The sequence below is a fragment of the Herpailurus yagouaroundi genome, unplaced genomic scaffold, assembly GCF_014898765.1.
Source record: "Herpailurus yagouaroundi ecotype Mexico unplaced genomic scaffold, PumYag 139, whole genome shotgun sequence".
Classification (NCBI taxonomy): domain Eukaryota; kingdom Metazoa; phylum Chordata; class Mammalia; order Carnivora; family Felidae; genus Herpailurus; species Herpailurus yagouaroundi.
The window spans coordinates 1155834-1166804 of record NW_024412394.1 but is presented as its reverse complement, the minus strand read 5'-3'; the positions used below and the strand labels follow the sequence as shown (position 1 = coordinate 1166804).

Sequence of the window (10971 nt, the reverse complement as noted above, 5' to 3'; positions counted from 1 at the left end):
CCTACAGCAATGCTCCTTGGGTTGGTGAATGGAGACAGACAGAACAGGGCAGGTGGGGGCACTTGGCAAAGTGGGACGATACCCCAAATGGGGGCGTGTCTCATTTGGGTGCAGTGGGAGGAGCAGTGGGGGCCAGTGATTCAGTTCAGCAGCAGCAGCGGCAGGAGCTACTCCTTGCTGAGCACCTGCTGTGTACAGCTCCTGTTGTAAACCCGCGGCCCGGCTGTGCGGATGGCAGCCCGGTGAGGCGGGTACTATTTTTATCCTATTCCACAGATGTGGTAAGTGAAGGCAGGGCCGCGGTGTGGGGGGTCCGTGGACTCGTCCCGGATGATACAGGGCCCCTCCACCAGCATGGAGTTGGGGCCGGGGTTGGGGGGGAAAGGCTAGGGGGAGGGGGACCTCAACCATCTCATCTTCCCCACTTTGTCCAGTGCTCAGTTTGGTCTGTGCTGTGGGGAAAGGAAAAGGAAGAAAAGACTTCACCCCGCCTGCCACTGTCTTCCCCCCCAGGGTCTGAAAGTGAGGCGGCCTCTCGTGGCCAGTGCCCGGACCTCACTTCTCCTGCGACAGAGTCCGCAGAGATTCCCTGGGCCCCCACTGTGTGCCAGCTCCGTGCTGGGGGCTGGCTGTGCCGCAGGGAACAGACGCAAAGCCCATGGCACTGACGTTCTGGGGAGATTTAAGAATTCCATTATGACTCCCAGATGGAAGCCACAATAAGTAACAAAGGGCAAAGTGGCCTCATATTTGCTATCATTGGATCAGGGAGGGGAAGCAAAGGCTCCGAGAGGTTGAGGTGTTTGCTGCCGGGCTCATGACTGGCTAGCAATACACCTGTGGTCCCAGGATTCACCCGCGTTCGTTGCTCTTTCCACTGGAGCCAGAGTTTTTTGGCACAGCCACTGTTGCCCTGTGTCCCCCTGCGGTCTCACAGCTCCAGTGCACAGGGGTTGTCCTGCCTCATTGTTCCTGCGGGACGGTGGCACCGGGTTGTTGCTGTGCTCTTGGGCTTTTAGGACCACGTGGCCCTGTCATGCCCGGAGCCCTGAGGTTTCCTTCTCGCCTCCCATGAGGCCGTCTTTGGACACCCCCCCCGCCCCCACCTTTTCCTCAACTCTGAAACCCTCCCTTCGCCCGACCAACCAGTTAATCTTTCCCTGGGAGCGAGTACCCAGCCCAAAGGAGCACCTATCTGGCCAGGCGTGCTGCTCTCCAAGTGTGACCTCTTCCTAAGGGCCACTTCATTTGGAATAGAGGCTTTGTTTTTTGTTTTTATTTTTTAGAGAAAAAGAAAGAGTGCAAATGGGCGAGAGGGGCAGAGGGAAGAGAGAGAGAGAGACAGATAATCTTAAGCAGGCTCCGCGCTCAGCACGGAGCCCGACGCGGGGCACGATCCTACAACCCTGGGATCTCCTTGATCCCACAACCCTGGGAGCCCCTCCATCATGACCTGAGCTGAAATCAAGAATCGGATGCTCAACTGTCTTAGCCACCCAGGCACCCCTGGAACAGATGCTTTGAATATGGCTCCCAAGTGTAGTCTGACTCCCTCTGCTCAGGGCCTAGAGTTCTTCTGGGCCTCTCCCCTACTTTTCCAGACTTTTGAAACCCTGAATTCAGTAGGGTGTGCCAACACGCCTGTGGCTCCTTTGCTCACAGCAATTGTGTCTTCGGGGACATATGACAGTGACTTGCACGAATTTAGAGCAAGATGTAAAGAAACGCTAACCCCTGGGCACATAGTACGCATCCTCTGCGGAAACTTCTGTTCATTGCTGTCTGCTGAACTCAGCTTCCTGAGCCGCCCGGAGGAGGCCCCTTGGGCTAAGCCATGAGGCAGCGCATCTCTCAGCATGCACATAAGTCACCTGCGGGGTCTGGCTAAAACTCAGATCCTAAGACAGTAGGTCTGGGGTGGGCCAAAATGTCACATTTCCAGCAAGCTCCTGGGTGATGCTGCTGCTGCTGGTCTGGGGACCAGCAAGGGCATAAGGGGCTGGGGTTCAGAGCTCTGGAGCTCTCTCTGCTTCCCCGGGTGACTCTAGGTTGTCACTGCTGTTCTCTGGGCTCCGTGTCTCCATACGGTCCTTGAGAGTTTAGGATTCCCCATAGGTCAGCTATGTCTGAATCACGCGGTGAGGGTGGGGGGGGGGGACTTATTTAAACCGAGCTGTTGGATCCGGCGGGTCCTGGTGGGGCTGGGCGGCTGCATTTTCCCCATTTAACTGGGTGATTGAGGCGTGGGGCCAGTGGGGTGGCCCGGGGCACCGGGCGGCATATCCTGAGGCCGGCTCCCCTGTGCTGTCGTTGGCAGATAGAGCGGATGCAGTGGCCGGGGAGTGGGCAGCAGCTGCCCCGCTCCATCTGCAGCCTGCCCTGCCAGCCGGGCGAGCGGAAGAAGACCGTGAAGGGCATGCCCTGCTGCTGGCACTGTGAGCCCTGCACGGGGTACCAGTACCAGGTGGATCGCTACACCTGTAAGACCTGTCCGTATGACATGCGGCCCACAGAGAACCGCACGGGCTGCCGACCCATCCCCATCATCAAGCTCGAGTGGGACTCGCCCTGGGCCGTGCTGCCCCTTTTCCTGGCCGTGGTGGGCATCGCTGCCACGCTCTTTGTGGTGGTCACCTTCGTGCGCTACAACGACACGCCCATCGTCAAGGCCTCGGGCCGCGAGCTGAGCTACGTGCTGCTGGCTGGCATCTTCCTGTGCTACGCCACCACCTTCCTCATGATTGCCGAGCCTGACCTGGGGACCTGCTCTCTGCGCCGAATCTTCCTGGGGCTGGGCATGAGCATCAGCTACGCGGCCCTGCTCACCAAGACCAACCGCATCTACCGCATCTTCGAGCAGGGCAAGCGGTCGGTCAGCGCCCCGCGCTTCATCAGCCCGGCCTCGCAGCTGGCCATCACCTTCAGCCTCATCTCGCTGCAGCTGCTTGGCATCTGCGTGTGGTTTGTGGTGGACCCCTCCCACTCGGTGGTGGACTTCCAGGACCAGCGGACGCTCGACCCCCGCTTCGCCAGGGGCGTGCTCAAGTGCGACATCTCGGACCTGTCGCTCATCTGCCTGCTGGGCTACAGCATGCTGCTCATGGTCACGTGCACCGTGTACGCCATCAAGACACGCGGTGTCCCGGAGACCTTCAACGAGGCCAAGCCCATTGGCTTCACCATGTACACCACCTGCATCGTCTGGCTCGCCTTCATCCCCATCTTCTTTGGCACCTCGCAGTCGGCAGACAAGGTGAGTGGCAGAGCCCCCCGGGGGTGGGGGGTGCGGGTAGGGGAGAGGCCGTGAGCCCGGAGGCAGCCTCCGGGGGCTCCCCGGCCTCTCACCCTGCTCTGGAGATGCCTTCTTCCACTCCCCGCTGCCTTCTCTGTCTCCAGTCTGTTCTCCAGCCTCCAGGTTGTCTCTCCTGTCTCCCACCCTTTCTCTTCTCCTGCTTCTCCTCTCCCTCCTGTCTTCCACAGCTCTTTGCCCCTTTCCTCTCTCCCTCCCATCACCTCCCTCTCTCCTCTCTGTCAGCCTCCGTTCTCTTCTAGACTCTCCCTCACCTCTGTCCCTACCCAGCCCCATCTTCCCTGCCTTCCACTCCTCTCTTCCTCCCCCTCTGTCTGCCCCTCTCTCTGCCTTCACGGGATCCCAACGGATCCCTAGGTGAGGGAGGGAGGGATCAGGCACTCACTCCTTCTTTCCTGGTCCCCAAGCCTCCGAGGCCCCGGGAGCTGGGGATGTCATCCCCTCCAACATCCAGAGCTGCGGAGAGGTTGTGTCCTGCTGGCTCTGTCATGCCATCCTGTGGGCCTGGACTCACCCCAGGACCCTGTGTACTCTGCCCACAACCCGGCCCCAGCACTGCCTGGCTTCTGTGGGGTTTTATCTTAAAGGATTGGGAGTCCCGGAAGCCAGAGGCCAGAGACAGGGGGGATTGTGGGGACTGAGGACCCCAGCTCCTGGTCCGAGCTCCATGTCTGGGATCCTGGGCAAGCCAGCTGGCCTCTCCGCCTCAGTTTCTTCATCAGTAGATTGGGGCCATGATCCTTCTCTTGCGGTCCTTAAGGTGTTGTAAGTCACATGGCATGATGGGTGTGAAGGCAGTTTACCCACTGTGGGGGGGGGGGGAGGGGGGGAGGCTGGGGCTGAGGAACCCGGAGGAGGGTGATGGGGACAGGGTCAGAAAGATGACAGGGCAGATGGCGGAGGACCCGGAGGCTGTGGGAAGGATGCTGGCTTCTACCGTCAGCGAGAAGGGAGCCACAGTGGGGTTCTGAGTGGTGAGGAACGGAACATAGTTCAGATTTAGAAGGATCCCTCCTGCTGCTGGGCAGAGCCCTGAGGAAGTGAGCCAGGAACGGGGCCAACGTGGGGGTAACTGCAGTGATCTCAACAAGGGGCTGCTGGCAGCAGGGGTGATGGGAAGTGGGGGCTCCTGCAGGTGGAGCTGGCTGGATTTTGGATGGACTGCATGTGGGGCAAGAAGTGCAGAGGAGAATCGAGGATGGCTCTGTAGTTTTCGGTGTGCGGATCGTCGGAAGGAAGGGATGTCCGGCCCTAAGGTGGGGAATCTGACGGCAGAGGAGCCTGCTTGGGGGCAGAGATCGGGCAGTCCTTTGGATGTGCTAAGTTTGGGATGCCTGTTAGAGGGCCAAGTGCCGCCGTTGAGCCAAAAGTTGAATATGCTACAAGTCCGGGGTTCGGGGCTGAGGGCCGGGCTGGAGATGTAGCCGGGGGAGTCGTCAGCCCGTGGATGGCGTTTGAAGCCATGAGCCCACCCAGGTGTGAACTCCTAGGGATGCTTGGCTTTCGGTGAGGCTGCTGCGAAAGCTGCCATGGATGGGGTGCTTGTCATGTGCCAAACACTCTGCCTAATGGCCAGCAGGCTCCACAGCAGCAGGCTAGGGTAGATGTCACCATCCCAATTTACAGATGAGGACGCAAAGGCACAGAGATGTGAAGTGATTTGTCTGAGATCACACAGCCAGTAAGTGGCATGGCTGAACTTGACCCTGTTCCGCCTAACTCAGGAGCCCAGTCCACGCTGCCCCCTGCAGCCCCGGGACACCTCCCTGCCCTGGGGCTTCTTTGGCAGGTACCACTTCTCCTCCAACAGTTCCTCGAGGGCAGGAGCTGTGCCCTCCATTCTGAAACCCGTGGCCTGGCCCAGGGAGGCCTGTGGCCTGTCTTCCAATGGCGGCTGTGGGCTGAGGGGTCCTGAGAAGCAGACGTCAGTGCCCTGAGGTCAGAGCCCTCCGGTTTGGCTCCAGGTCACCCTGCACTCTGACCTGAGTCAAAGCGGCCACTGGGCCCAGCTCATGCTGTGAGCCAGGTCTCCGGCCCCCCCCACTGGCCTGCGGGGTGCAGGTGCAGACAGAAGCCCCTTGCCCCGCAGTGCCCAAGGGGCCTCCAGAGCCAGCAGGGGAAGCCACGCGCCAGTCCAGGAAGCTGGCGGCTTGAGAAATGACCTTCGGCATTACCAGGAGGCTCCTTCCCTTGCCTCCTCAGGGAGTAACGGTACAGGGCTGGAAGGCAGACAACACGGTGGGTGAGCCCCTTACTCTGACTTCCCGTAGGTTCCTCTGGCTGCTTGCCAGCACAGTGCTCCCCCGTGGGGTCCACACCCTCCCAGGGTGTCAGACCCTCCAGCGGCCAAGGCCCAGCCCCCTCTCTCAGCTCCCACATCTCTCTAGGCCACCCTGCCTGCCTCTCTTTTTTCCCTTTTTAGGAGGCTCCCCTCAGTATTGATTATGAAAAGGAGCCTCTGAAATGATCTTTTCTGAGGCCCAGAGAGGGGCAGGGACTTACTTGCCTGGGGTCACACAGCAGGCTGGCCTCACACCAACTTGTGGCCTAAGACCCTGCTCTGCACCTGAGGGGTGGGGCAGGGGACACGACCCTCCCCTCTGGGCTGCTGAATGAGGAAGGGGAGGGGAGCTCTGAAGTCCCTGCGGGTTCAGACCGCCAGACCTCCTAGAGGCATAGGCAGTCCTGGGGCTGTATCTGTGCTGTGTTTTGTCAGCACTACAAGGTGCCCCAGTGGAAGCTGTAGGCCTGGCTGCTGTGTGTGTGTGTGTGTGTGTGTGTGTGTGTGTGTGTGTGTATGTGCCCAGGCAGGGGTCTGAGTCAGGCATGAGTGTACAGGGGTGAGTTCAGGTGTGTGTGCGTGTGAATGCAGAGATGCGTGTGTGTATGGGTGTGTACGTTTGCGGGCACGGGCGTGTGCCCAGGTGCGTGTGCACACACGTCTGCAGGTGCCCAGCAGGTGCCCGTTTCCCCCCGCGTGCAGGTGCGGGCGCAGAGTGAAGCTGTCAGTGCTGCTCCGATGAGCAGGCGGACGGATTTCCCAGCATTAGCCCGGATTTCCAGGGGTTATCACTGCAGCCGTGTGGCATGACTGAGCCGTCTGGAGTGTGCTTTCTCTACCGCGTGGGGTTACTGCTCAGTCAGCCTTGGGCGGGACCTGGCCCCAGGGGCTGGCCAGGTTGTGGGGAAGTTCATCGATCTGGCTTGAACAGATCCTGGGGATCTCAGTAGCCACTAGGGTCGGCCTGGGCAGAAGCACGGAGCAGGCAGAACTCCTCAGTGCCCCCAGCAGGGCCCCCTATACCGTATGCCCCCCAGGCCTAGCACAGAAACAGGAAAACGCATCGTCGACCTCCAGGCAGCTCCTTTCTGTGTCCTTCGCCCCACCCCCAGGGTGACCTCTGTCCACACCCATGAAACCCAGCCTGCACTCTGGGGAGCGGTCACTTGTGAGGCTAAGGCAGGACTTCTTGCAGAGGACAGAGTGTGGCAAGGGCCCGACCGGAGAGGGGAGCAGGAGTTCAGGTACCTCTGTCTGGGAGATGGGCGAGTGGGAGAAGAAAGCACATCCCGGAGGTTGCCTCTCACCCCACCTGCCTTTGAGAGCTGCATCCGTGCCTGGGCCCCTGCCCTCTGGGGGGTACCTGCCGGGTTCTAGAAGTTCTAGAGGACCACTGCTTCTTTGAGAGAATCAGCGTGCTACGTGCACCTTCACACAGGAGGCCCCAGAATGGTGCCTGATCTGGGGGTGGGGTGGGCATTCCAGACCCTGGGGCAAGGAAAGGGACTGGGGGCGTGCAGCTCCCCTTCTGCTTACACAGAGGGGGCCACTCCCAGCCTGCCTGGCCAGAAGAGCCCCCAGGGCCCAGGCTGGGAGGGTGGGCCCCCAGCAGATGGGAGCAGCTTTGCTTAGCTTTGATCTGTTTACACTGCATCTTGTATTTTGTTTGCAGAAAGCCTCCTAGGCTGAAAAGCAAAATAGAAAATAGAACACCAAGGATTGTGCTCTTCCCCCCCACAACCCCTCCTCCCTCCGCCTGCTCAGGGCTGGCTCCATGGTTTTCAGGGCTCTGTGAAAAAAGAAGGGGAAAGCCCCTTGTTCAAAAATGATTCAGCATTCAAGATGGTGGCAGTAGGGCATGAAACCAAGTGTGTATACCCACGGAGCTGACTCTGCCTGGGATACTGGAGGGGCCTAGCATCCCATAGTGGGTCAGGGCAGAGTGCAGTCTGGCCCCCAGGCCTCTGGTCCCCAACACAGGGCTGTGTCCACTGCAGGGCTCAGAGAGGGGCTTCTGTCCCTGGTCCCACCAACTCCACATGGGCCCAACTGCACCCTCCTAACCCCACCCAATCAACAAGGTGGAGCAGAGGGTGTATCTGACTTGGAAACACGACCCTTATACCCAAGAACCCCCAGCGTGAGAGGCAAGACTGCCCTTGCCCTCAGGGAGCCCCCAATCTAATGAGGGAGACATAGCCTCACCCAGTCCAATGGTGAAGATGTTGATTAGCCCAGACCTTCATTGCTGTCTCCAGTGGTGTGGAGCCTGTCCCCTTCCCTCCCCCTCCCCCGCCCCAGCCACCAGGCCCACCTCAGCAGGTAGAAGAGGTAGCCAGCACCCTCCCACTAGCTAGTCATGCTTGGAGGTAACGCTGTCGCCGGAGGGTGGGAGTGTAAAGGCTGGGGTGGGGTAGAGTGGGGATGACTGTGTCCAGAGGGGTGTGTGCTCCCTGGGGACTAGGCTCTTTTTCCCCTGGGCCTGTGACATTTCCTGAACAGTGACAATGAAACAGCTTCTCCACACTCGCATCCTCCTTCCCCACGCTGCTGTGCCAGATCACTCAGCTTCGGTCTGTGTTTGGGTGGCCCCATGGGTTGGGAGAGGTAGGTGCTCTCATCCCATGGCACTGATGAGAAAACTGACGCCCAGAGAGGGGTTGAGACTTCCTCAGGGTCACACCCCTCCCTCCTTTCAGACCCTAGAGCTTCTCCAGCCTCTCTCCCTAGGGGAGCTGGAACAATAGCCTTCAGACCCAGGTCATGAGGCATTTCTGGAGAAGGGCAGGAGATGGGGTGGGATATGAGAATGGGTGTCGTGGGCGGGGGTCGGATAAAACCGGGGGTCAGGAAGAGCGTCCTAGAGGAGGTGGCACATCAGCCAGGCTCTAGGGGAGGGGACCCAGGCCTAGAAACAGCCGATGTAGGGGGCAGAACATTTCCTGCCTTCCCTATGCCCAGACCTGAGGGCCACAGCCTCGGCCTCCTCTGGCCCCACCCAGGCTGAGGGGGAGGCTAGAGGGCCACCTGAGGCTTGGAGGACTGGGAAGGAAGGAGGAGGAGGCGGGGAGGGGACCCCAGGCGGGGGCGGGGGGAATTGTCAGGCCCTGCCTGGAAGGCCCCACTATTGAAGAATGGATTAGCCGACACCCAGATTAATGGACTTTCATTTTGCTAAACATCTGTCACCGTTAGTGCTGGCGAGTGAGCGTGAAATGAGCTTTGACCAATGCTGCCATCGCCATATCTTGCCAGGCGCTGTGGCTCCCGTGCCAGTGCTCTGCACAGGGTGGCGTGTGTGTGGGGGGGGGGGGGGGCCCCGCGTCACTGAATGGACGCTTGGTCAAGGGGCTGTGGCACACCCACTGGGAGTTACTGCACCAACAGATGTTCCTCTCCTTCCCAGCCCCGCGCAGGGGACTGCTCCTGGGAGGCTCAGCTGTGGTCCCCTGAGGGACCTACCTCCCTATAGCACGTAGGAGTGGGGAGCCCTTCCGTGCACGTAGCACGTGCCGGGCATTGTTCTACGTCCATTCACCGTTTGTCAAGTTGTTTCACCCTTACAGCCACCCTATGAAGTAAGTGCTATCATATCATGCCAGTGTTATACGTGAGGAAACTGAGGCACAAGGTGGGACTTGTCCAAGGTCACATAGCTAGAAGTGGTAAAGCCAGGATTTGGTCTGGTCTAAAGTCCTGGCTCTATACCTTGACTCCCTTTTGCCCAAAGTCAGTGGGACACAGGGCTCCCGGGGTCTGTCCTCTGTGTGTCTGTCTCTGGGGTCAGGGCCCCTGCGGCGCCAGGCGGAGCCTTCTCTGACGCTGTCCCCCTGGCCCCCCTCCAGCTGTACATCCAGACAACGACGCTGACCGTCTCGGTGAGTCTGAGCGCCTCGGTGTCCCTAGGGATGCTCTACATGCCCAAGGTCTACATCATCCTCTTCCACCCGGAGCAGAATGTGCCCAAGCGCAAGCGCAGCCTCAAAGCCGTCGTCACCGCCGCCACCATGTCCAACAAGTTCACGCAGAAGGGCAGCTTCCGGCCCAATGGTGAGGCCAAGTCTGAGCTCTGCGAGAACCTGGAGACCCCAGGTGAGTGCCCAGCCCTGCTCCTTTCCCTCTGGGCCCGCCCAGGCCAGTCTCCTCCTTCAACAAGGCCCGCCCCCCCCCCCGCCCCCCCGGGGACCCAGGCCACGCCCCTCCCAGAGCTGGGTCCTCAGTGGGTACTGGGAGAGCCCCGAAGCCACAGGTGAGTGGGAACTCCGGGAGAACCCTGATGCACCAGGTTAGTGCCCCTCTGCCCCGCCCCATCCTAGTAACCAGGAGAGAACCTCAAGGTCCCCACCACCTAGCCCTGGCTACACCCTTCCAGGGATATCTGCCCACCTGTGGTGAGGCCATGGGGGAATGTAGTTCATGCAGAACGATGGGGGACTCTGGGATTTCTCTGGTCAAGGGGTTGTCTCGAGGGCCCTTGCCTTCTGGCCCTTAAGTGACCTGGGCACAGAGGCTCTGGTGCCAGCCTGGCCACCTTCTACCAGGGCCCTGAGGGTATGGGGCCTCAGGATGTGGGTCCCCAGGATGGGCAAGGGAAGGAGTGAGTTGGACAGAGGGCCTTCAGAGGCCTCAGTTCTCAGGTAGCAGGGTGTTCCCAAGGGATTGTCCAAGGAGACCTCAGCAGCAGAGGGGGATGGGGAGACAGAAGGACACAGGGACTTGGCATCTAAGGGGCAGGCCCAAGGTCTCGGCCTGGGCAGGAATGTACATGGGAGGGAGCAAGGCCACCATCTTTGCCAACTTTTCTGGTCCCCCTGCAGCCAGCCCTCTGTGAGAAGAGATTGAGAGGAGAGAGAGGCAGAGCATGTGAGGGACAGGTTAGACCTTGGGGGCACCTGTAATAGTGGTGACCATTTCCTAAACCCTGATTGTGTATCACACCTACCATGTACCAGTTTTCGTCTTCACAGCAGCCTTGAAAGGCAGGTATTTTTATCATCTGTGTAATACAGAAGAGTAAAGGGAGGCTCAGAAAGATTAGGGACTCACCCAAGTCATGCAGCCAGCAGGCACCCGGCCTGGACTTGACCTCCACGGTAGTATCACTGCTCCCTTCTCAGAAGGACGGAGGCCTCTGCCCTGGGAGGTGAGCCATGGGGTCTCCCACCTGTGGGGTGAGAGATAGAGGGGTTGCTATGGTCACCCTGCCCCCTCTGAGATGCTGGCTCCCTCCCCGGACATCCTGCAAGTGCCCAAATAGTTTAAATGGCAGCATCTCCTGCCTCCCCTGCTCTCTGAGAGTCCTGGGGGGCTCCCGTTGGTGGGGAAGGAGGAGCAGAGGGGGGGGGGGGGGGGGGGGGGGGGGGGGGGGGGGGGGGGGGGG

The 10971-nt window shown here is 60.1% G+C and overlaps 1 protein-coding gene across 10 annotated transcripts in view; it reads left to right on the top strand.

Moving 5' to 3' along the window:
• Positions 1-10971, top strand: part of GRM4 (glutamate metabotropic receptor 4) — a 151556-nt gene that overhangs the window by 99679 nt on the left and 40906 nt on the right. For 9 of the 10 annotated variants that reach the window (XM_040473232.1, XM_040473233.1, XM_040473236.1 and 6 more), the window contains 2 exons: positions 2318-3253; positions 9437-9683. In XM_040473232.1, coding sequence (XP_040329166.1) covers positions 2318-3253; positions 9437-9683 — 1183 coding nt within the window. The remainder of the gene's footprint in view (positions 1-2317; positions 3254-9436; positions 9684-10971) is intronic. The other variant, XM_040473230.1, reaches the window with a different exon arrangement.